Source organism: Bidens hawaiensis, unplaced genomic scaffold, assembly GCF_021521415.1.
Source record: "Bidens hawaiensis isolate Kalapana, Puna unplaced genomic scaffold, B.hawaiensis_p1.1 tig00033626_1, whole genome shotgun sequence".
Taxonomy (NCBI): Eukaryota; Viridiplantae; Streptophyta; class Magnoliopsida; order Asterales; family Asteraceae; genus Bidens; species Bidens hawaiensis.
Genome location: NW_027495785.1, coordinates 116,966 through 143,620, shown reverse-complemented (window position 1 = coordinate 143,620; position 26,655 = coordinate 116,966). Strand labels below are relative to the sequence as shown.

Below are 26,655 nucleotides of genomic sequence, written 5' to 3'. Positions count from 1 at the left end.
TGGAGGCACGGCATTTACAGGTTAGAATCTTTGCTGAGTTTCCATGATATATTGATTTGCTGATCATAGAATTTAGTGTTGAATCGCTTGTTTTCCTTCTTTGTGTGTTTTTCGATTATTGGACTGTTTTGTACATTTGTAAATGTCGCGGGATGGATAAATCATGCAGCTTTAAGAGTGTAATTTATGCTTTGTACATTGCACTTACGAAAACCAAATATACATACATTAGATATCAAGCACCTTGAATGAATCCGCCACCACTTTAAGCTGATTTCTAAACCTTCTCCATCTTCTTTCATTTGCTCCAACAATTAGAGTGTAGTATCTCCCTGTTACAGGAGTTCAACGTTTATTTATAATGCATAGGACATTAATAAGTGTTCAATTTAAACATGTTTTGACTCGTTATCCATGGGTGAAGTTTGTGTTTTACCATTTCCAACTGCTATGGTTGCAAAGGCTGCTCGAGAGAAGTTTGGAGACGTTAGTGTGTACTCAAACGTGTAGTAGTTTTTACCATCCGTGGTCCTCTGCAAGGCATTAAAACAGACCGTTTGTCAAGATTCTTGAACAAACAACTGCACGTGACGTTTTTAAAGGGTTCATACCTCTTGCATGTCGAACACATCTGGGACTTGAGTGGGTGTCGAGTACACGTGTCTCACCAAGTTGGCTACCACCTTATCTATGGGACCCATCTCATGGATGTCTGTTTTGGTGGTTGGTATGAAGCTAAGTCTTACATTTTGTAGCTGCAAATACCGGTCCTTGAATGCAGAGTCATGTCCTCTGAAATCGAATTCCTGGAAAAGATTATGTTTGTGAGTAAAAGGTTATATTCTGTTAAGGAGAAACATTAAATTTGCAGTTTTGTGTTGCAACTTACTCTCCAATCTGAGGGATACAAATATGAATAACCATCTTGTAAGTCAACAAATTCTTCATAGTTTGGTGGTTTTTCTGTGTGCATCAACAATGCAAGAAGTTTAGAAATAATGAGCAAATACGTCGATTATTTTTAATTTGGATATTTTAAGGTCGAAAAATCAACACGAGAATATTTTTATTTTGGTAGCATACCTTGAGCCAATAGCAATTTTGTTGGCAATAAGCTTGAAGCTCCAACTCCTATGAGAAGTGATCTTCTCTTGCAATTTCCTGATCCTGTTTCAAACAAAATTTTCATGTTTGAATTATTAGAATCTTGATATTTGGAGTTATGATTTATGAATGATCCAAAGCTTGATTGACGATGCTGCGGTGACTTTTGTGTGAAACTCATGGACTAACTACATGTGTCAAAACGGACGGGTCAAGTCAGGTAATGTTGACATGGGTAATGCGTAAGCACGGGTCAAAAGGAGCATGTTAATCAACACTTCTTTGAACGTTATAAATAACTGATCATAAATAACTTCGAACGATTTTCTCACTAGACCTGTTTTTTTATCGCTATTTCTTTTGTCTTACCCATTTTAAGCATCAATGTTCTGCCTTACTCTTCTGAGCCGTCTATCAATGAACATAATTTTTCTTTTTTACGCATTTATCATGTGCATCAATAACCACTGATTTTCCGTCTAACCTGTTTGACACATCTAGTCATCTACCAATAAGAACCAATTTTCTGTCTTACCTATTGGACATGTCGTCTTACATACTTAACACGTCTATCGATAAGCACCAATTTTGCGTCTTACTCGTTTGGCACGTCTATCCATAAGCACCGCTTTTTATTGGTTTACCCATTTGACACATCTATCAATAACCACCTTTACTCATTTAAGTAGTTAGATTGTAAATCATAAACTTGAATTGTTTACTCAACAGATTACACCAATGGACATGCAGGAATAATAATATTATGCCATACTCTATAATAAACAAAGCAGCTTACTTTCTTCATCAGTAGATGCATCCCTTGAAGATGCAATGATGGTTGGCCCAGAACATGTAGAACAAGAAGGCTTTAATGACAGATACACCTGTAAATGCTCAACATTGTAAAAACCAGACTGTTAGCATTGTATCAACCAACAGATAAAAGAATTAAATAAATAAAAAAAGTTGAATTTATGACTGACCCTTCTGGATAAGGTTGCAGATGAGAATGAAAAAGATGAAACTGCCATTTTTGTGTTTTCTGGAAGAAGCTATTTGCTTGAATTGGTTGATATATATATATATATATATATAAGTGAAATTTACTATTTATTTATTTTTAATTTTATTTTTATGTGATTTGATGAAGGGATATAACATGTGTGGATACTGATTGTAGGTTGGATTGGAATTGTCTTATTTCACCTTTTTCTATCTCCAATAATTTGTTCATTTAATATACTTTTTTTTTTCATATGGTTTGGAGTAAAAGTCTAAAACAAGACTTTGATATTTAAACTTATAAAATTCTGTTTAAGTTATTTAGGATATACCAAAATATTCTAAAATTTTAAATAGCTGGTTTATTTGTTTTACATACTTTTTAAACTGTATAAAATAATTTTTTAAGTAAACTGTATAGTTTATACCATAACTTTCTAAAATCTTAATATATAAGTATGTATGCATTCATTAAACTAACTAGACTGTAAATAATAACTCCAGAAATGCTTGAATATACAATTTATTAATTTATACATTTCTAGCTATGTATTATTTCAAGTGTTTGAATTCCGAATTTATAATTTTCATTAGATTTGTTTAACATTAGAATATTTTCTTTATTACTATAGTTAATATTTAAACATAAGTTTGTTAAGGATCGAATCTTAAATCCCAAAAGAGCTAAGATATATTTTTAAAATCTTAAGAATTCCTAAAATAATAAAAGAGATTATAAATGGAAAAATTCTAAAACCACAAAAGAGTTGATAAGTGGAATGATGAAAAGTCTATTACTTTGTAAGTGTGATCCCGGGCAAAGGCGACTAGGCGTAACGCGGTATCCACTTTTCAAATAAATATGATGGTTCCTGAAAAGAGAGAAAGAAAATGTACAATCACATATTTCAAGTCTCATGAATGTGACTTTTGAATCGTGTAAAGTAAAAGGGATGCCAAAAACACGCAATCACAACCCTTTAATTTAAACGATGTGTGTTAGAAGGGGCGTTAATTGGACCAAAATCACACATGTTTCAAGTCCCATGAATGTGACTTTTGAATCGTGTAAAACGATGACGGTTCATGAAAAAGAATACCAAAAACGCACAATCACAAGTTCACAACCCTTTGGTGTAAGTGATGAGTGTTAGAAGGGGTGCTTGGACCAAAGTCGCACATATTTTAATTCTCATGAATGTGACTTTTTAATCATGTAAAATAACTTTTTGATAAAGTAAGTTAACGGTAATTCAAATCTTTAATATGTTATATAATATTTAACATTCAATCTTTAATCACATAATATTAAAGAAACCAAGAACGAGTAAGCAAGTTCGGTGGCAGATCTAGAACCAAATGTTGTGTTTTTTTAATCTTATTTCATATAATGTAAACTAAACAAAAATAGAAACACGATAATAAATAAATTTAAACACATGGGCTGCATATTTCTCTCATTCGGTTTTTGAAAGCATGAAATCGAGCCATCGCATCCTCTTCTTTTACTTTATCAAGAGTTTCTCTTTCGACCGCATAAATTAAAGTATTGTTCAAATACTCATCACCCATTCGATTGCGCAAATCCATCTTGATAAGCTTCATTTTAGAAAAAAAAAACTTCTTTCAACGGTTGCGGTTGCAACCGGTAAAATCAACGCTAGCTTCAATATACCGTGTTTTCCGGTTTCCACCATTACACGAGCAAGGTCACACATTCCACCCAATTTTGCAAATTTATCATCTTCATTTTAAGTGTGATAAAAGGTTGTAAGATCACCCGAAATACACCATCTTTCTTCATTACTAAAGTCATTCGGATACATATTAGAAAATGCCGCTATCTTTGATATGACAAACTTAAAAACGAATCACAGTGATTTAAACCGGACATATTTTCTATCAAACTAGTTGAGACCTCACTAAATCTATTTTCAAGTTCTTGAATTTACATATCCAAAACGGTATTACAAACTTCAACCTTAAAATGATGTCGATTAGTAATGATATTCTTTTGGTTTCGTTGATTACCATAACTTTGTGGTCATATCTAACATCTTAATCAGCTGTATTTTCAACAAAAAATATATACTTTATTGTGGTTTTAATGACGTGACATAGATAATAATAAATATGTCGTAACGACACACACACAAATTATAAAATATCGTATATTAAAGATTGTAAAATAATAAATAACCTAAATATATAAATATTAACAAAAGTTAATTTGGCATAAAAAACAAATATAAGGGCATAAATTAGAACTATGAAAATATCATAGGGCTAAAATGCAAAGTAAATAAAGCTTTGCTAGAATATGTTACTATGTTAGGGTACAAATTGTTAAAACATCAAAACTTTATGCCACGACTCATTCTCACTTTTCTCATTTTTGTCTCTCATTGTATTCTAATATTTTCCTTTATTTTCCGGTTAACTTTTTGTGATAAATTGGTATTAGTTCATAAATTAGTTTTTTTTTCTCTTTATAACAACAATCACTTATTTATAAAAAGAGGGGCTAGAAGACTTGTTTACTTTGCATTTTCCAAGTCAACTTAAAACACTTTCTTCGTTTGTATTAGATTTTGTCATTTTGTAATACCAAATAATGGACATGAGTGATTAGGAGACTTGTCACCTTCCATGCTCAAAGAAAACTCATAGCAAATATATCGGGAGCCTTTGTGTTGTATTGGAAACAAACAAGTATTATTATTCTTAGTCTTTAAAAATTTGTATTATACAATGTTTGTTTTTGTGTCGTTGCTTCTGTGCATGGGATCGTTTCTGATCAATGGAGGCCATACATCCGGGTTGAAAGAAGATGCCAACATGACAGTTACGAGTTCTTCGTGTCATGATAAGGAGAGGCAGACACTACTATGTTTGCAAGCAAACCTAGTAGACTTGGACAACACCGTATATGATTGGGGAGACAAAGAAAAGAACGATTGTTGTCAATGGACGGGTGTCGGTTGTGACGAACACACTGGTCATGTGAATCGACTTGATTTTCGATCTTCTAGTTATGGCTTGTTGGGTAATATTACTCCTTTTTTATCATTATTACCTCAATTAGAGTACCTTGATTTAAGTGGAATTGATTTTCAGCTCAATCCCATACCAAATTCTTTGAGTTCCCTTACTAACCTACAGGATTTGAGAATTTCCGCTGCTAATCTCAGTGGGTCTATTCCTCATCAACTTGCTAATCTTTCCAAATTGCTTAGTCTTGATCTTAGTAGTAACTCTTTGAGTGGACCGATTCCTCATCAACTTGCTAATCTTTCCAAATTGCTTACTCTTGATCTAAGTAATAACTTTTTGAGTGGACCGATTCCGGTTTCCTTGGGAGATTTGACTTCTCCTGATTACTTAGACCTACCTGGAAATCAATTAGAAGGTGACATTCCAAAATCTTTTGGAAATTTGTCATCTCTAATTCAACTGGATTTATCTGAAAACCTCCTAAACGGGTCGGTGCCTAACTTTGTTGGATGTTCATACATGAAAGAGACAATATCAAAGGTCAGATTTGTGTATTACGGACGGTTTACTAAGTATATGTCTGGATCGGTTACTGGTTCACCTGGATGTCCATCCTTGCATATGTTAGACCTCTCTAAGAATGGGTTAACTGGAAATTTACCCAATAGCATGCGTAAACTCGTAAATCTTGAATATCTTGACGTTTCATCCAACTCCCTTAAAGGTGTAATCTCTGATGTTCATTTTCTAAACCTTACCAAACTAACCTATCTCGACTTGTCTTTCAATTCTCTTACACTAAACTTAAGCTCCCATTTGAGTTTCCAGTTATACAAGATAAAAATGCAATCATGCAAGTTGGGGCCTAGGTTCCCCATGTGGATTCAGACTCAAAGATCATTTGCATATCTTGATATTTCCAATGCTGGAATATCAGATCGCATTCCTGCGTGGTTCTGGGACCTACCGCATGGGTTGAGTTTCCTAAACCTTTCTTCAAATGAAATAAAAGGTAACCTACCAGATATCACATCAGTTTTCGTCTACTTTCCTGGAATGGATTTGAGTAACAACCAACTAGAAGGTACGGTGCCACTATTACCTTCTAGACTAGTGGCATTAAACCTCTCTGGAAACAGGTTCTCCGGGACACTTTCTTTCTTGTGTCATATTGAAGGGGTTTTGACTTTCCTTGACCTCTCCAACAATTTATTATCAGGGGGTATGCCTCATTGTTTGAAGAAATTCCAAGAAATGCTTGTGGTTCTTAACTTATCAAATAACAATCTTTCTGGAGAAATCCATTCTTCTTTAGGATTCTTGTCTAAGCTTCAGGCATTGTACTTGCGAAGGAACTTTTACAGGTGAAATACCAATTTCATTGAGCAATTGCACAAAGTTAAGGTTTGTGGATCTAGGGGAAAATAAGTTGTCCGGTAACATACCAACATGGATAGGAGAAAGACTTCCAGAGTTGTATGTTCTTGTTTTACGGTCTAATAGATTCAATGGTAGTTTACCATCCCAACTATGTTTGTTAAATAATCTTCAAGTCCTTGATCTGTCTAAGAATGGATTATCAGAAAACATTCCTAGGTGTTTTCGTAACTTCACGGCTATGGCGACAAGACGGTTTCAAGATGATATTATGAGCCATTCTTACTCCTCTTTTGTACCTGCTGTTATGTCATATAATGCCACCCTTTGTTCGCGAAATGAGAGAACCTCAGGTTGTTTTATGGATGATGAGGCCTTTTTCATTGACAACGCACTAGTTGAATGGAAGGGAACCCAACGTGAATTTGGAAGAGGTCTTTACCTACTGAAGAGCATTGATATCTCAAGCAACAAGTTATATGGAAAACTTCCATATGAGATCACTAATCTTCGAGAGTTAGTCTCCCTAAATTTTTCCAACAATAAATTGCACGGGGAAATTCCAACGCATATGGGTCGGTTGAGATTTCTTGAATCTCTTGACTTGTCAAGAAATAAGTTTTCTGGGAGTATTCCATTGAGTTTGTCACAGATAACGCCTTTAAGTTATCTTGACCTCTCTTACAATAACTTGTCAGGAAGAATACCACTCGGACCATAACTTCAACTCTTCAGTTCTTCTTCCTACACCGGGAACTCTCAACTTTGTGGGCCTCCACTTACACCAAGATGTGAGCCTCCAATTCCACCTCCAACTGCTACTGTTGTTGGAAAGGAAGATGCTGAAAAGGATGAAGATGAGTTTTGGAAGATGTTCCCGTCTTGCTCATTCCTTCATGTGACTACTGAAGAGGTAGGTCCCAGCAGAGCCCAGTTGGTCCCGCAAGACTCACCTTGAACAGGGACGTCTGCGCAAAGGCCATCTGCTTCCGCAGGACCCACCATGCTCAGAGAACCTTACGCGCAGTACGCAAGCTGTACACGCAGGGAAAGCCTCCCAATGGTGAAGTACCCCGCCTGTTCCCGCAGTTGCGGATACAAGCCATCAGGGAAGGCTACCCGCAGACAGCAGGGCTACACGCACAAGACAATAGATACTTCAGTAGTCACATGAAGGAATGAGCAAGACGGGAACAATCCCGCCAAAATGAGCCAGTCCGTATGATTCTGAAAGATCTGTACTATACCTACCAAGGTATGGATAGGACAGACAATCTGACCAGAACAGCCCATGAGCCAATCACAGGGTGACAGCTCACCGACAACAGTACGAGGAGGAGCACCCTCTAGTACTGTTTGTCACTATTAGCCGCTGCCTACTCACCAACCCTTACTGCAGGGCATGCGCAGCCTACAGTTGGTGAAATAATGTTACTGTGGGCCGTAACCTATTCACCAACCAGTATGGCCTGCGTATAATCCACAGTAGGTAGGACGTGCATAATCTACAGTTGGAGGAATAGTGCAGCCGACATAGTTACTGTTGGCCGTAACCTATCCACCAACCAGTATGGCCTGTGCATAGTCCACTGTTGGTAGAACAGGAATACTATTCAGCCGGCTATACCTTCTAACCTACCTTCGGCTATAAATACTCCAACATCTTGGAATGGTAAGATCATCTGCTACCCAGTTATCTAGCAATCTCTTAATATACACTTATATTCAGAGCAATCTAGTCTGATTCTCACGCCGGAGGGTGGTCACAAGGAGGAACCCCCCCTTCTCAGTGACGAGCTTACGGTGTTTGTTTTGCAGGTCTCCTGAAGAACAGCCTTCTCAGTTAGACCTCATCCGTGGGAAACATTACTTAACCCCCAGATTATCTATAATCTGTCCAGATTATCTATAATCTGTCCAGGGTTCACTTAGTGTTTCTTCATTGGCGCCATCCATGCATAAAAGCTAGAACTATTTTAGTTTTTTCACAATTTCTGAAGAAATGGTTAACGTTACTCCGGTCCAAAGGCCAGTAACCGACCAAGAAACCCCGGTAACAACCCCAGCAACTGGGGGGAACACCGGCGGTTATACAATCCTTACGAACACTACTCCGACCACCAAGGCCGGAGCAAGTGCAGTAAATATTCCACTGGGGTTCACCGACACCCAGTTGGAAAAACGAACAAGGGCCCCTCGCCAAACACTAGATCAAGTGAAGGCGTGGGCCGAAGCACGGCAAAGAGAATTCCAAGCCGAATTGGATGAACGCTTGCGTTCAGCTCAACTGGCTGACGAATTCGGCAGTACTCGCCAACACCTCAATATGAGCAGTGACTGCGAGTACTCAGACGAGTTGGAGTCCGATACCGACGCGAACCCTCGCCATAAGGCGAAAGGGAAGCGTAAGGAAACGGACGCCCAACCAAAAAGGAATTTTGGGGAAGCTTTTCAACCAATCGCGGAGAGAAACCCGCGTGACTTCTCCAAAACCTTTAGACCAACTGCTACAAATGCAGGAAAGTCGAAATTTGCAAGGGACATTGCGGAAGCAATCGCCCCGAGAAGTGCCAAACAGATGTCCAACATTGGCACTTATGATGGTCTATCCGACCCAGACGACCATTTGAACAGGTTCATTGCGGGGGCTACCGTCAGCAACTGGACGGAACCCACGTGGTGCTACATGTTCCAGATGACTCTGGTCGGAGCGGCCAGGGCATGGTTCGATCGTTTACCGATCCACCACATATATGACTGGGCGGACTTTCAGAACAAGTTCAGCCAGCACTTTAGCCAACAGAGGAAGTACACTGAAGAGCAGTGGACGATCCTCAACTGCGTGAGAGAGGAGGATGAATCTTTACTAGACTTCATCACCCGCTTCAACTCCAAAAAGCTAAGTCTCGGCAACATAAGTGAGGATCTGGTTCGCGCCGCCTTCATCCAAGGCGCCGAATACCCAGAACTTATCCGCACATTGACGGGTAAGGATGGCATGCCATCAACTTGGGATGCCATCATGACAGCGGCAAAGCGCTTTGCCGAGACGGAAAAGCAACTGGGAAGGGATCTTCCCCAGAGTACACACCTCTACACGCAGAAGACAAGGGAGAACAACGTTAGGACCGCCCGGCATAACAAAAAGAGGCGGCTAGGTATTTGGCAGTCAAGGGTAAACTTTGACACCTCATCCAGCTCTCGCCCTCTTGTTGGCGGAAGGGACAACACACACCCTTCAAACCGAAAAAACCGGTGGACGCCACTCACCAAGAGCGTCACGGAGATATTTGCCACGGAAAAATTGCCATGGCCAAAAGCCCCATTGATCCGACAGAAACCTAATGCGGATCAAAGCAAGTCCTGTGATTTCCACGGGACAAAGGGTCATGGTACTGAAGAGTGCACATCCTTGAAAGACATCGTTGAAGCATTTGTCAAGGATGGAAGACTGGCACATCTCGTGGCATCAATCAGGAAGGGAGGAAGGAGTGACAACCGGTACAGAGGTAACGGACGAAAGCCCGTCGACATCAGCATCAACATGGTTCATGGCAAAGTCGCAGGAAGAAAAAGACGAGCGACAGAACCATGCGCGTGGAAGGAAGCTGAGGTGCGCTTCCCGCGAGTGCCAGGAGGCCCCAGCAAAGAAGGCCCCATCGTCATCAAAAGCCAGCTGGGGCATTACATCACTTCCCGCACTCTTGTTGACAACGGCGCTTCGTCAACAGTGATGTACAGGCAGTTCTTTGACAAGCTGGATGATGAAGACAAAGAACGCCTGGAAACGGTCTACGCTTCAATGGAAGGGTTTGACGGCAGTACAGAAACCCCCCCTGGGTATCCTATCTTTCCCCGTCACTCTTACAGATGGAAAACACTCCCGCACAGAGGATGTGGACTTCGTCGTGATGAGGAAGCCACACCACACATACAACATCCTCTTCGGGAGAGACGGGATGGCAAGATTCAACGCCGTGGTATCTTCAGTCCACGGCATGATGGGATGGCCAACAGCTGAGGGTGTGGCGATGATCACTGGCATTCCCCAGGTATGCATCGCTTCTGTCTCATCTAAACCCAAACCAAAGATGGCTAAACCAACCATCACCGAACCGGAAAAATGGGCCTTCAATGGCAAATACCCCGACCAGGCCGTTACCATTGGACCAACAATCGTCGATCCCACCCGCACCTTACTCAAACGCCTACTGCAGAAAAACGCTGACATCTTTGCGTGGACACCAGCTGATATGACTGGTGTACCCCGAAGTAAGGCGGAGCATAAGCTCAAGTGCGATCAGGCTGTTACGCCAGTCGTACAAAAGCGCAGAGTAATGGGGCCTGAACAAACTAACGCGTGTAGAACCCAAGTCAAGGAACTCCTTGACGCAGGCATCATACGCGTTAGTAGATATCAAACATGGGTTGCAAATCCCGTAATGGTACCGAAGAATGACAAACAATGGCGCATGTGCATAGATTTCAAAGATTTGAACAAAGCATGCCCCAAAGATTGTTATCCGTTACCAGAAATTGATCTTAAGGTGGATTCGTTGGCACCATTTCGCCTTAAATGTTTCTTGGATGCGTATAAGGGGTACCATCAAATCCACATGGCCGTAGATGACCAGGACAAAACCGCGTTTCGGACGCCCGATGGTACATTTTGTTATAAAATGATGCCCTTCGGACTTAAGAATGCAGGGTCCACGTACCAACGCCTGATGGACAAAGAGTTTCATGCCCAAATCGGGAGAAACTTGGAAGTCTATATGGATGATTTGGTCATCAAAAGCCCCGAGCCAGAAGCGATGTTGAAAGACATTGAAGAAACCTTCAACACGCTCAGAAAGATAAACATGAAGCTCAACCCGAGCAAGTGTTCATTTGGGATGGAAGAAGGGAAGTTCTTGGGAGTCATTGTTACTAAAGATGGCTTCAGAGCGAACCCTGAAAAGGTCGAAGCCATTGTTAAAATGGAATCACCTACCACCATCAAACAGGCTCAGACACTGAATGGACGACTAGTCGCACTTAATCGCTTTTTGGCAAACCATGCAGATAAGTCGTTTCCTTTCGTGTCAACATTAAGAAACTGCTTAAAGAAAACGCACTTCCGCTGGACACCAGAAGCGGAAGCAGCTTTTCAGGAGATTCGGTCACGCCTGATTGAACTCCCAACACTTACAGCACCACAAGCGGGAGAGGAGTTAATCCTATATCTTTCCGCAACAGATAGAGCAACCGGGGCAGTACTGCTAACAGAACGAAAAGGCATCCAGATGCCAATCTATTATGTTAGCCGTGTACTAACAGACGTAGAAACCCGGTACTCTACCCTCGAAAAATTAGTCTTGGCACTTATACACGCTTCACGCAGGTTAAGACGATATTTCCAGGGCCACCCAATCACCATTCTCACCAACTTCAAACTCTCAAACGTTCTAGGCAAACCCGAATTATCGGGACGTCTAGCCAAATGGGCAATTGAATTGGGAGAATATGCAATTAAGTACAAGCCAAGACCAGCCATAAAAGGCCAGGTCCTGGCCGATTTTATTGCAGAAGTCCCCGCTACGCGGAAGAAAGAGTGCCAGGAGGAGGCTCAACCCTCCCCAGCACAGGACATTAACGATATCTGGCGACTCTATACTGATGGAGCAGCCAACAACGAGGGTTCAGGCGCAGGGTTAAAATTAACCAACCCAGCGGGCCAAGAATATACTTACGCTATTCGGTTGGATTTCCCAAGTACGAATAACGAAGCCGAATACGAAGCATTCTTGGCCGGATTGAGAATTGAGCGTAAAATGGGAGTGAAAAACTTGGAAGCCCACGTGGATTCCATGCTGGTGGCCAACCAAATAAATGGGACGTACACGGCTGTGAACGACATAATGGCCCTGTACCTCGCCCAGGCAAAAACCCTTATGCGTGATTTTAATGATTGTAAAGTCATACACGTTAAGCGCAGCGAAAACAAATCTGCGGATGCGTTAAGCAAGCTTGCATCACTGGCCTTCACCCACTTGGGAAAGGACATCCGCATTGAACTTCTCGAAGCACCATCAGTCCCGCACAAGGAAATTTGTGTCATCCAAACCGGTACAGAAACGTGGATGACACCAATAATAAATTACCTTGCAGCAGGAACACTACCAGAATCAAAAACACAGGCAAGAAAACTACGCTGTAAAGCACTAAATTATCAACTCATCAATGATAACCTTTACAGACGTAACTTTCTTGGCCCACTTTTAAGATGCGTGGACAACCAAGATGATGACTACCTCTTAAGGGAAGTACACGAGGGCATCTGTGGAGTTCACGCAGGTCCCCGCGCTGTTGTGGCTAAGCTGAACAATGCGGGATACTTTTGGCCGGGGATGCATATGGATGCACAGGCATACACTAGAAAATGCAGGTCTTGCCAGCTTTACGCACCCAACACGCATCGCCCGAAGAACGAACTTGTTCCAGTCACTTCTTCGTGGCCATTTCAGAAGTGGGCCATCGATGTGACAGGCCCATTTCCCACAGCAGCAGGAAATGTTCAGTTCCTAGTGGTAGCCATCGATTACTTCACCAAGTGGATAGAAGCAAAACCTTTAGCCCAAACAACCGCAAAACATATTAAAAAATTTATTTGGGAATTTATTATCTGTCGTTTTGGACTTCCACAGAATCTGGTGAGCGATAACGGCACCAACTTTGCTGACAAGAAGCTACAGCAGTGGCTGAAAGAACTTCAAATCACCCACACCTTTACCTCAGTGGCACACCGGCAAGGTAATGGTGAGGTGGAAAGAGCAAACAAGAGCATCGTCGATGGCATAAAGAAAAGACTCTTGAAACACAGATCCGGCTGGGTGGACGAGCTCCCGCACGTCCTTTGGGCAAACAGAACGCTGAAAAAGGCCAGTACGGGGGAAACCCCGTTCAGTCTCACTTATGGCACTGAAGCCATGATCCCAGTCGAAATTGGTTTACCCTCACCAAGGGTCTTGATCCAGCCAGAAGACAATGATGCGGAAAGACGGTTAGACCTTATGCTAACCGAGGAACGCAGAGACTTAGCCGCAGTGCGTGAAGAAAATTACAAACGACAAATGCAAAAGTACTACAACACGCGGGTAAAACTCTGCAGCTTCAATGAAGGAGACTACATACTGCGTAACAACGAGGCTTCAAACCAAGAGCGCCTAGGAAAGCTGGCCCCGGTCTGGGAAGGGCCATACATTATCAAAGAAGTCCTGGGAAAAGGCGCATACCGGCTTGAAAGGCTCGATGGCACTCCTATCCCAAGAACATGGAATGGAGCTCAATTACGCAAATGTTATATGTAGATCAATTCCAAACTTGTAAAGAAAAGGCCTAGAGCCACTTCTAATGGAAATGATTCTCCTTACACAATGTATTGATAGCCTAACCTTTAACTTATGAACTTCCCATGTGCCGGTATTCACCGCACCAATGCGTGAAGAAGTAAGTAATTGCGTGTGGAAGGCGGCAAAACCCGCATAAACACAACGCTAAAAATGTTAAAAAGTTCTAAGGAAAACCTACACGCAGGTCAGATGTAAGTAAAGTTTAGCCATCCTTGTAAGTGCAAGTGACGGTCTTACCCGCACAATCACAAACAAGGAAGCAAAACTTCAACCTATCATCTACCACGTTCAAAGGTTAACTTATTCTGAACACTTAGAAAATTTCAAGGAAAAGATAAGGAAAACTTCCACGCAGGATAAATGTAAGTTTAGCCATCCTACTAAGTGCAAGTGACGGTCCCACCCGCACAATCATGAAAGAGGAAGCAAAAATAAACTTATAATTTACCATGTCAAAAAGTTAACTTATCTAAGTACTAAAGAAAATGCTAAGTGTAAACATGCGTAAAATAAACAAAGAAAAGGACATTCTTTATTTCATCAACTTGAATATTACAAACATTGCTGGGTATATACCCGCATACAAAAGAAGTACAAGAGCAAATATCTACGCTAGTGGCGGAAAGGGATCTTTTGGATCATGCTTCAGGACCACTCCCACTTGGACCCGCACCATCAGCAGAGGGTGACGGTTCAAGGAAAGCTCTAAGGACAGCAAGCCCATCAGCAGCAGCAATTTCATTTACCTTCTCCACCACCGGATGCGGGAACGCAGCATACTGGTTCACTGCTTGGTCATAAATAGTTTCGGTATCCGCGTTATACAAAGGGAAGTTGGAAGGCGGGACGCCTTTCTCAGCAAACCCTAGACCAAGCAGGAAGCACGTCCGTTCCCCATCCTCATGAGAAGCGTTGAGGGCTGCGCTCATAGCATCGTCGTAAGATGTCTCTGAAAAGACCCGATGCACAACCTACAAAAAATGTACAAGTATAAGAACTTCTATTCTACAAAGGAAAGCGTGACGACATAAAGCTAAAATACCTGAGGCAACGCTTCTCGAAAAAGCCATTCCTTGGCAACCAGAGCTTGGGTGCAGGCGCGTTCAGCTTCGTTCTTATTAAGGTTGGCGAGAAGCACATCCCTTGCAGCGGCCTCTTCAACGCCCTTAAGCTTCCGCTCGGTGTGCGCAAGCACACCCCTCTGGTCCAGGATCTCTTGAAGTTTCTTCGCATCCTCCATAGCCAAGGCATCATGAGCCTGTTGAAGAGCCTCTAACTTAGCTTTAAGTTCTTCATTCTCCAGGCGGAGAGGCTCAGCAACAGCTTCAGCCTTGGTGGCCCTCTCGGTCGCGTTCCTCGCAGTCTCCTTAGCTAGCCGAAGCTGTTCGTTAACAGCTTGGGCAGCCTTGGAGCGGGCCTCGAGTCGCGCTTGAACCTCAACCTCGAGGGCCTTGAAGGCCTTCTCCTTCTCCGCAGATACTGCGGTCAGTTTTTGGTTCTCCTCCCGGAGAGCACGCGCCTGAGATACTTCTTTAACGCGAGCTGCTTTCAACTTGTCGTTTTCACGACAAAGCAGCTCGACGCGTGGCTGCATCCGGGCCAGGAGAACCCGAAGCTCGTTGGTTAGCCTACCCTCCTGGTAGCTAACCATGGCTTCCCCCAACGCACCATGGGGAGCAGCGTGGCGAGCCCAGTCCACGCACTCCACAGGTGTGCGAAGGGTTGTTCCTCGGCGTATGTTCCATCTTGGAACATACACTTCATTGGAATCCGACACTGCAAAAGAAACAAAGCAGTTAGGAAAAGATGATAAAAATTACATAAAGGACAAAAGAACCCTACGCACCTGTAGGGTCGATCACAGGCCGATAGCCACCGAACCCATCACCTGAACCTAAGGGAAATCCATCCAAAAGGTCAGGCAGATGGGAAGGTAACAAAGATCGGCGAGAAGCCCCGCGCGTACCTGAAGGTCCAGCCGTCGAGGCCGATGGCGGAGGCGGCATGGTTTCCGCCGCAGTCGATGGCGGAGGCATGGTGTCCGCCGCGGACGCCGCCGAAGAGACAGCAGCAACAGTAACCGCCGGCTCGGTGAACGATGCTGTAGAGGTAGGTCCCAGCAGAGCCCAGTTGGTCCCGCAAGACTCACCTTGAACAGGGACGTCTGCGCAAAGGCCATCTGCTTCTGCAGGACCCACCATGCTCAGAGAACCTTACGCGCAGTACGCAAGCTGTACACGCAGGGAAAGCCTCCCAATGGTGAAGTACCCCGCCTGTTCCCGCAGTTGCGGATACAAGCCATCAGGGAAGGCTACCCGCAGACAGCAGGGCTACACGCACAAGACAATAGATACTTCAGTAGTCACATGAAGGAATGAGCAAGACGGGAACAATCCCGCCAAAATGAGCCAGTCCGTATGCAATCCTGCAAGTTGGGGCCTAGTTTCCCGATGTGGATTCAAACTCAACGATCATTTGCATATCTTGATATTTCCAATAATGGAATATCTGATCGCATCCCTGCGTGGTTGTGGGACCTACCACCTGGGTTGAGATTCCTAAACCTTTCTTCAAATGAAATAAAAGGAACGCTGCCAGATATGAAACTAGTCTTTGAGCAGTATCCTGGAATGGATTTGAGTAACAGCCAACTGAAAGGTACCATACCGGTGCTACCTTCTAAATTGGCAGCATTAAACCTCTCTAGAAACAGGTTCTCATGGACACTTTCTTTCTTGTGTCAGATTGACGACTTGGGTTTGACTTTCCTTGACCTCTCCAACAATTTCCTATCTGGGGGTGTGCCTGATTGTTTGGAATTCAAAGTAATGCTTGTCGTTCTTAATTTATCAAATAACAGCTTGTCCGGGGAAATTCCTTCTTTGGGTCTGTTGTTTCAGCTTCAGGCATTGTATCTGCGTCAGAACGATTTTTCAGGTTCAGTACCAATGTCCTTGAGTAAGTGCAAAAGTCTAAGGTTTTTGGATCTAGGGGAAAATAAGTTGTCTGGTAACATACCAACATGGATAGGAGAAACACTTTCGGAGTTGTATGTTCTTGTTTTACAGACTAATAGATTCAGTGGTAGCTTACCATCCCAAATATGTCTGTTAAATAATCTCCAATTCCTTGATCTGTCTAAGAATGGATTATCAGGACATATTCCTGGGTGCTTTGGTAACTTCACGGCTATGGCTACTAGAAATTTTCAAGATGATATTTTGAGCCATTCTTACTCCACTTATTCGTCAACTATCACTTTAAACAGTAAACAACACAACTCTAGTACAAATAATGCACCAGACAAGGGCGTTGTATCTCTGTGTTCGGAACCCATGGAGCGAGGTGGTGTCCTTTATTCAAGTTGTGGTTTTGATGAAGAGGCCTTTTTCATTGACAATGCATTGGTTGCATGGAAGGGAACAGAGCGTGAATTTGGAAGAGGTCTTCACCTACTAAAGAGCATCGATATTTCAAACAACAACTTATATGGCAAACTTCCCTCTGAAATCACTAATCTTCGAGAGTTAGTCTCCTTAAAATTTTCCTTCAACAAATTGCGTGGGGAAATCCCAAGAGATATCGGTCAACTGAATTCTCTTGATGCTCTTGACTTGTCAAGAAATGAGTTCTCTGGGAATATTCCGTTGAGCTTGTCAAATATAGACCGTTTAAGTTATCTTAACCTCGCTTACAATAACTTGTCAGGAAGAATACCAACAGGGACTCAACTCCAAGGCTTCGATAATGCCTCCTACGCTGGTAACCCTCAGCTTTGTGGACTTCCACTTACACAAAGATGTGGGCCTCCACCTCCAATTGCTACCGTTTCTGGAAAGGAAGATGGAGATGAGTTTTGGAGATCATATTACACGGGTATGGGTGTTGGATTCGTTGTTGGGTGAGGAATTTGTTGTGCTTTACTCCTCAACCGGAGGTGCAGATATTTCTTATTTGCTTCCCTTGAAAAGACGTAGGATTGGATATATGTAACTGCGGTTGTGTATTTTCGGAATCATCATACCAAATTTAGATGGTAAATGTACGCTCTATTCATAGTGATTCGGTTTCCTATTAGTTAAGTAGATAATTTAAGTTGCATACGGCCATGGATGAATATTATAATCATTGTGTTTGTAGAACTTCTGTTCGGTAGTCAGTGAGCAGATTATTTTCTGTTAGATAAAATGATCTTTGCAAGATTCACATGATTTTTATCATACGTGTCTTAAAAGCAAATTAATTATGTTGAATTAAATGTTTTGATAATAAAATGAAAATAAAGTGGTTAAATTCTTCACAGGTTTTCAGTCAGGTCATGTTCTTGGATTTTCACTTTGTCATGGTGCTAGTAAACTTTAGTTCAACAGGTCGCCCAATTAATGTTTTTTAATTAATAAAATAATACTTATTGACTGTTTCAAAAGAAAAAGAAACCAAGATTTTTTGGAAGACTTGTTGACTTTTATTTTCCAAGAAACTTAAAACACGTGGAAATACTTCCTTTATGATGAAGTCTCTATATTGGATTTTATAATACCAATCAAAGTGTTAAATTGATTAGGATATACTTCATGTTCAAAGTCAGTTCCAAATAACATTTAGCATATAAATGTAGAGCCTTTGTGTTAGGATTGGAAACAAGTACTATTCTTAGCCTCTACAACAGGTTTTAATTTAAAACTTATTTTTTTTGGTTCTGAAAAGACACGATCAAACAAACATCATAAAAAGTTTGTTTTCGTGTTGTTGGTGCTGTGCATGGGATCATTTATCAATGGAGGTCTTACATCAGGTTTCAAAGAAGACGCCAACATGACGGTTATGAGGTCGTGCCATGATAAGGAAAGGGAGGCACTACTAAGCTTTAAAGCAAACTTAGTAGACACCAACTTTTTAAATGATTGGGGGGACAAAGAAAAGAGCGATTGTTGTCAATGGGAGGGTGTCCGTTGCGATGACAGCACTGGTCATGTGACTCAACTTGAACTTTATGCCGGTTTTAATAACGTGTCTGGTAATATTAGTCCCTCATTATCATTATTACGTCAGTTACTGTACCTTACATTAAGCTTTATTAAATTTCATCACAATCATATACCAAATTCTTTGAGTTCCCTAACCAATTTGCAACATCTTGATCTTAGTAATAACCTTTTGAGCGGACCGGTTCCTCATCAACTTGCTAATCTTCTCAATTTGCAGTATCTTGATCTTAGTAATAACCTTTTGACCGGACCTATTCCTTATCAACTTACAAATCTTTTCAACTTGCGGTATCTTGATCTTAGTAATAACCTTTTGAGCGGACTGATTCCTCATCCGCTTGCTAACCTTTCCAACATGGATGTTCTTGTTCTTAAAAATAACTCTTTGAGCGGACTGATTCCTCATCAACTTGCTAACCTTTCCAACTTGGGTTTGCTTGATCTTGGTAATAACTTTTTGAGCGGACTGATTCCTGTTTCCTTTAGAGACTTGAATTCTCTTACAGACATAGACCTTTCAGGAAATCGATTACAAGGCGTCATTCCAAAATATTTTGGAAATTGGTCGTCTCTAGCTCAACTAGATTTGTCAAAAAACCTCCTAAACGGGTCCGTGCCCAAATTTGAGGGATGTCCATCCCTGTTTCGGTTAGACCTCTCCAGAAAAAGGTTAACCGGAGATTTACCCAACAACATGGGGAAACTCTCAAGTTTGGACCATCTTGATGTATCATCGAACTCCTTTACAGGATTAATCTCTGATGTTTATTTTCTAAACCTCACCCTAACTTATCTGGACCTGTCACTCAATTCTTTTGTGCTAAATTTAAGCTCTAAAGCCTTAGGGGGTTTGCAGTTATACACGATAAAATTGCAATCTTGCAAGTTGGGGCCTAGTTTCCCTTTGTGGATTCAAACACAAAGTAAGTTTGTATATCTTGATATATCCAATGCGGGTATATCAGATCGCGTCCCTACGTGGTTCTGGGATCTACCAATTGGCTTGAGATTTCTTAACCTTTCTTCAAATGAAATAAAAGGTAAGCTACCAAATATCAAATCTCTCTTCACATACAATCCGGGAATATCCAGTCACAACCAACTAGAAGGTAAGATACCATCTTTACCTTCTGAACTGGCAGCATTGAACCTCTCTGGAAACAAGTTCTCAGGAACACTTTCTTTCCTGTGTCGAATCAACGGGACTTTGACTTTCCTTGACCTTTCAAACAATTTATTGTCAGGGGGTTTGCCTGATTGTTGGAAAAACTTCCAAGAAAATCTTGTGGTTCTTAATTCATCAAATAATAGTCTGTCTGGAGAAATTCCTTCTTCTTTGGGATTATTGTCTCAACTTCAGGCACTGAATTTACGACGGAACGCTTTTGTTGGGGAGTTACCAATGCCCTTGAGCAACTGCACAAAACTAAGGTTTATGGATCTAGGGGAAAATAAGTTGTCTGGCAACTTACCTGCATGGATAGGAGAAACACTTTCAGAGTTACGTGTTCTTGTTTTACAGTCTAATAGACTTAATGGCACTTACCATTTCCAATATGTTTGTTAAAAAATCTTCAATTCCTTGATCTGTCCAAGAATGGATTATCGGGAAATATTCCTAGGTGCTTTGGTAATTTCATGGCTATGGCTAAGAGAGGATTTCAAGATGATATTATGAGCCATTCGTACTCCTCTTATATGTTAGCTCAAAGTTCAAATAGCTTTAGAACAGATTTTGATCGCCCAATATGTTACAAATCAGGTTCGCATTATTCAAGTTATTGTTTTGAGGGAAAGGCCATTACCATTGATAATGCACAAGTTGCATGGAAGGGAACACGTCGTGAATTTGGAAGAGGCCTTTACCTACTGAAGAGCATCGATATTTCAAGCAACATGTTATACGGGAAACTTCCATATGAGATCACTAATCTTCGAGAGTTAGTCTCCTTAAATTTTTCCAACAACAAACTGCATGGTGAAATTCCAAAGCATTTGGGTCGGTTGAGATCCCTTGAATCTCTTGACTTATCAAGAAACGAGTTTTCTGGGAGTATTCCATTGAGTTTGTCACGGTTAACGCCTTTAAGTTATCTTGACCTCTCTTACAATAACTTGTCAGGAAGAATACCGCTTGGGCCACAACTACAACTATTCAATTCTTCCTCATACGCCGATAACCCTCAACTTTGTGGACCTCCGCTTACACAAAGATGTAGGCCTCCACCTCCACCTCCCACTGTTGTTGGAAAGGAAAATGTTGAAGAAGATGGAGATAAGTTTTGGAGATCATATTTCACAGGTATGGTTTCTGGCTTTGCTGTTGGGTTTTTGGGAACTTGTAGTGTTTTTCTCAGCCGCCGATGTAGATACTTCGTCTTTGCTTCCTTAAATAACATGAACGACTGGATATATGTAACATCGATTGTGCACTTTCGGAGACTTCATAGGAAATTTAGATGGTGATGCATCATCTGCAAATGTTGTTTTACTTTATTTCTAATATATTTGAAAAGTTTGTTGAGTAATTTTGGATGTTTTTGTCCTTTTTCTTAGTTTGCTAAACATGAATTCAGAATCAGTTTGTTAATTATTATTATTATTTATTTTATTTTTTTTGAATTTCTTATATTTAACGCATCCACTAGGAACTATATTTATGCTTATTGTATGGCAAACTAGATGTTATATGCCATGACCTTCTGGTTTGTTCTAGTCAAATTACAAAAATGAAGTTTCATTTTCCCCCAAGTTGTTCACGAGCCAAACCAAGCGGGGGATTGCTCATTTGCTCATTATCTACAGAATCGAACGAGCATTTTTCGATCAAACATCGAGCGATGAGCATCACGTATTTCTTTTTTCACTATAAAATTTTCAGTAAGAAACAAGTTTGAAGTTGGACGTAATGTGAAAACAAATTAGTTGCTTTTTAGACAAACTTGCAATAGCCAGAAAACTTGTAGCGAGCAAGTGAATCTTCGAAACTGATGGAATTATAGAACTTTTAAAGGGTTTAGAAAATTGTATGTGTGTGTGTATATATATAGGAAAAATTTAATTCAAGTCTACCCTTTTGCTGGCTCGTTTACAAACTAAGCCGAACCGAAATCAAATGTGCATTTTTCAACAGTATAGAGCGGTTTGGACAGTGGATGCGTTAACATCTAGCTGAAAATAATTGAGCTCAAACTTAAGCATATATTAACAAGGAGTTAAGTGCCATTTTAGTACCTGTGGTTTACTCAATTACGCAACTCTAGGGTTAATTGGGAACGTGAAGTAGCCATTTGCATAAAATTCAAAAACGGCACCTAAGTTGCGTAATTGAGTAAACCACATGTACTAAAATGACACTTAACTCTATTAACAAGTAAACAATAAACGAGCCAACCCATGACAAACCCAAGCTTGAAAACTACACACAAGCTAACTCGGGTTGTAGAAACAGAGTATGAAATGACTTGATATTCAACCTCAGACTTGACTCCTGTACCAGTTGGTCAACTTCTTAATTACTCTATATGCATGCGTCTATAAACAAGCCGGTCAATGTTCTTTCAAATTATTGACTTATGATATTGTAATTCATTATTACAAAATTTTAGACGATATAACTTTAATGGACCTTTGGTTAGTTGAATGCTTATGTGCTTAACTTCTATATATATTATTTTTTTTCTTCCAAAATCCATGTCACATGTTAAAAGTTGTGAATTGTGGTTAGTTTAAATTTTAAATGAGCACATTGAGAAAATTGAGTTGAATGTAATTTCAAAATGCTAAATCATAAAATACATATACTCAGACACCATTATAAAAGCCAAAAAAAGTTGCTGCAACATTCTAGACCTAATCAACTTCTTCAATTTTGGGGCCTGCACCATTCCCGTTAGCAGTCGGACTTGGACCACCAGCATCCATATCAGGCACACCACCAGAACCTTCATACATCTTAGCAATTATAGGGTTACAAATACCCTCCAACTCCTTCATCTTGTCTTCAAATTCCTCAGCCTCCGCAAGCTGATTCGAATCCAGCCACTGCATAGCCTGCTCAACCCATCCTCCACTTTCTTCTTATCATCAGCTGCAAGCTTTGAACCGATCTTATCATCTTTGATTGTATTCCTCATATTATAAGCATAGTTCTCAAGAGCATTCTTTGCCTCCACTTTCTTCTTAAGTTCTTCATCTTCCGCCTTGTATTTCTCAGCTTCCTGAACCATCTTCTCGATATCCTCCTTTGACAACCTCCCTTTATCATTAGTGCTAGTAATCTTGTTCTTCTGACCGCCAACTTTATCTTCAGCCGACACGTTCAAGATACCGTTGGCATCAATATCAAAGCACACATTGATTTGAGGAACGCCACGTGGTGCAGGGGGAATTCCCGATAATTCAAATTTGCCCAACAAGTTATTATCCTTTGTTCTTGCTCTCTCTCCTTCATAAACTTGCCCTCTCTCCTTCATAAACTTGAATCAAAACCCCAGGTTGATTGTCGAAGTAGGTCGAGAAAACTTGCTCCTTTTTGGTGGGAATTGTAGTGTTTCTCGGGATCAAAACAGTCATCACTCCACCCGCGGTCTCCAAACCGAGAGACAATGGAGTGACATCCAACAGCAAGAGGTCTTGCACCTTCTGGTTACCTTCACCACTCAATATAGCAGCCTGGACCGCAGAACCGTATGCAACAGCTTCATCAGGGTTAATGCTCTTGCAAAGCTCCTTCCGTTGAAGAAATCTTGTAACAGCTGTTGCACCTTTGGGATTCTGGTGGATCCGCCTACAAGAACCACATCGTGAACCGAGCTTTTGTCCATCTTAGCATCTCTCAACACTTTTCCACAGGCTCCATACATTTCCTAAGAAGATCCATGTTGAGCTCCTCGAACCTTGCACGTGTGATGGTTGAGTAGAAATCAATACCCTCGAATAAAGAGTCAATCTCGATGGTAGTTTGGGCGGTTGAAGAGAGGGTTCTCTTTGCTCTCTCACATGCGGTTCTCAACCGTCTAAGAGCTCCCGGGTTGCCACTAATGTCTTTCTTGTTCTCTTCCTCTTGAATTCTTGGACAAAGTGATTCACAATCCGATTGTCAAAATCCTCACTGCCCAAATGCGTGTCACCAGCAGTGGCTTTCACTTCAAATATACCCTCTTCAATGGTGAGAAGTGAAACATCAAAAGTACCACCACCAAGATCGAAAATAAGAACGTTTTTCTCTCCAGAAGAAGTTGCCTTCTTGTCAAGACCGTATGCAATTGCAGCAGCTGTAGGTTCGTTAATAATACGCATCACGTTGAGGCCTGCAATTGCGCCTGCATCTTTCGTGGCTTGCCTTTGAGAGTCATTGAAGTAAGCAGGAACGGTCACAACGGCATTCTTGATTGAGGTGCCAAGATATGCCTCTGCAATCTCCCTCATATTTATGAGAACCATTGAGGAAATCTCTTCCGCTGAGAACTGTTTCTCTTCGCCTTTGTAAGTGACGACAATCACTGGTTTGTCAGAAGGACCAGGAATGACCTTGAATGGCCATAACTTCTGTTAAGTATACAATCTAGCATTTAACACATGTAAATACAGCTGAGCCGCTCATTTAAAGTAATCCTCAGAAATACATAAAAATAATTAAAAACGTATATAAATTTAGTTAATAAATAGTAATAACTAACTGAGACCGAGCTTGAGAAAATGACTAAAGTCGAGCTCGGTCTCTGCTCCATATAACAGTCCAGATTAATCCCCCAATGTTTCAACATTAATGTTTAAAATCGTCATAATTCACTTAATTAGGCTTTCATAAAAAGTAATTCGACGAGGAATATATAAAATAAGGAAGAGAAAAGCAATGCAGAAAATTAAATTTACAACAATTTCTTAATCATGCCCTAGGTAGGTTACTAATATTATTATTAGTTATAACATCGAATCATTCAATGCAGTCAGTTGGTAAATTAATTAAGAAAAAACAGAGTATAGAATAGGAAGCTTACCAAAGACGGTGTTGATAGGATTCGTTGCGACCTGATTCTTGGCAGCATCACCGATGTCCGTAAAAGCCACATAAGAAGGCGTGGTCCGGTTGCCCTGATCATTAGCGATGATCTCAACACGGTCGTGTTGCCACACTCCCACGCACGAGTACGTCGACTGCAGGTCCTTCACCTTTTCCCGCCATAATTCTAAATAAGAAAGAATATGAGTTTTTGTGTGTTGTGTGAAAATATTATTATTTATTTGCGATGTTTGTGTTTAAATATCTGATGAAGAGGTTGTGTTGATGTGGCGGGGGTTATATAAGTTTTCGGACACGTGTTCTTTTTGTAATGGATCTCTGCTTTCCATATTATGACCTTTTACTTGTATGAAGTACTGTTTCTACCCCTTAACTATTGGAATTAACGAATCTGCCTAGAGCTAAAAAAAAACACTTCCGGATCAAACGCCCCATACCGGAGCACATTATGACAGGCCAAGTTTTTGAAGATTGCATCTAATAACATTGTGCTTAAACACGTAGGTGATTAGACAATTTTGTATATCCTTCTAGAGTGACTTGACTGTAATAATTAATAAACGCAGTCAACAAATTTTATCAAATGTTACAATGTTTCAACTAATAGAAAGGATTGAAGAATATCGTTGTTTCCCCTTGTTAAAATCAAACTAATATGCTAGGATCTCTAAGTAGATAACAATAATGTCTTGTATAGACTAGAGGTGGTTTAATGTGAGTTCAGTCGAAGTTGTCATCTTTTTTTTCTTTGTGCTATCTTTGGATGGATAATGTTATATAATTTATGTATATTATCTATATATAGTAAAATGGATTTGAAGAAAATATTTTCTTCATTCTTTTTTTCATCTTTGTCATTATAACTTCAAGCAAAAGCCAGTAATAGAAAATGTTGATATTTGATTTCTTGATTAAGTTTTAGATGTATATAATTATAACTTAAAATGCATAAAGCTTTCCTTTGCTTTAGACCTTCATTGTTTCATAGTCATTTGTTTTAGTCTCTTGGAAGTGTTGTTCTCAAATAATTTCTGAGTTACTCCATGAAGTATAATTGTTTGGTAACTTATTTCCGGAACACCAATTGAACCATTTTAACATGTGTTCTAATTGAAGATGAGCTGGTATTTGAAAGTTGCATTTAACTGGTTTATTATGACTTTAAAGTCAGGTATTAGTGATGATGCTTTTTTAGGCAGATCCTAAACACAATTTGGGTTGTTTGTATGAAAGGAACATTACGTTCTACGATGTTACAACCCCGACGTTTGCAGCATAGTGGTGAATATTGGAAGCACGGATGCACGCTTCACTCTGACTTTGCATATTCCATCTGCAATATAGGCGGCAAGGACGTTTCGCTTTTTGGCGTGACAACTTTTGTTGCAGCCATGTCTGGAACCTGAGCCTCGGGAAATTCGGTTCATTTGCCACTACGTTAGCTGCATGGTGGTAAATATTGGAAGCATGGATGCATACTTGACTCTAATCTTGCATAAAGAGTTGTAGCGTCATTGTTTTCTAAGCTATGATGTTCAAACTCGAGAAGAGCCATTGACTTTCGGTCATGAAGATCGGACCTCCGGTTATACGTCCGCCACAATGCGGTAGGTAAAAATACTAGTTCAAAGTAATTGCCAAGGTAGCTTAACTGATAAAAAAACAATTCAGATAGTATCAACTTCTTTGTAAATCAAGAATGCATTCTGGAGAGAAAAGAAAGGTTTGGTGTGCCACAAAACACAAAAAAATGTTTCAATGAACATGAAGGACC

At 40.7% G+C, this 26,655-nt stretch overlaps 2 protein-coding genes and 3 pseudogenes across 2 annotated transcripts; 3 read left to right on the top strand and 2 right to left on the bottom strand.

Moving 5' to 3' along the window:
• Nucleotides 1–7: 7 nt before the first annotated feature.
• LOC143585209 (photosynthetic NDH subunit of lumenal location 1, chloroplastic-like) lies at nucleotides 8–2,197 on the bottom strand. The gene is made up of 7 exons (XM_077067047.1): nucleotides 2,088–2,197; nucleotides 1,901–1,988; nucleotides 1,084–1,167; nucleotides 890–963; nucleotides 612–806; nucleotides 437–533; nucleotides 8–332 (listed from the first exon to the last, which is right to left on the bottom strand). Exons 1-7 carry the CDS (start codon nucleotides 2,133–2,135, stop codon nucleotides 229–231), a joined length of 690 nt encoding a protein of 229 aa, XP_076923162.1. The 5' UTR covers nucleotides 2,136–2,197; the 3' UTR covers nucleotides 8–228.
• A 2,222-nt stretch (nucleotides 2,198–4,419) lies between these two features.
• On the top strand, nucleotides 4,420–13,916 carry LOC143585223 (receptor-like protein EIX2; annotated as a pseudogene).
• Nucleotides 13,917–16,292: 2,376 nt separating this feature from the next.
• Nucleotides 16,293–17,773, top strand: LOC143585222 (receptor-like protein EIX2). The gene has a single exon (XM_077067056.1). It carries the CDS (start codon nucleotides 16,319–16,321, stop codon nucleotides 17,771–17,773), a length of 1,455 nt encoding a protein of 484 aa, XP_076923171.1. The 5' UTR covers nucleotides 16,293–16,318.
• An 871-nt stretch (nucleotides 17,774–18,644) lies between these two features.
• On the top strand, nucleotides 18,645–21,372 carry LOC143585192 (receptor-like protein EIX2; annotated as a pseudogene).
• A 983-nt stretch (nucleotides 21,373–22,355) lies between these two features.
• Nucleotides 22,356–26,436, bottom strand: LOC143585221 (heat shock cognate 70 kDa protein 2 pseudogene; annotated as a pseudogene).
• Between the last annotated feature and the right edge of the window lie 219 nt (nucleotides 26,437–26,655).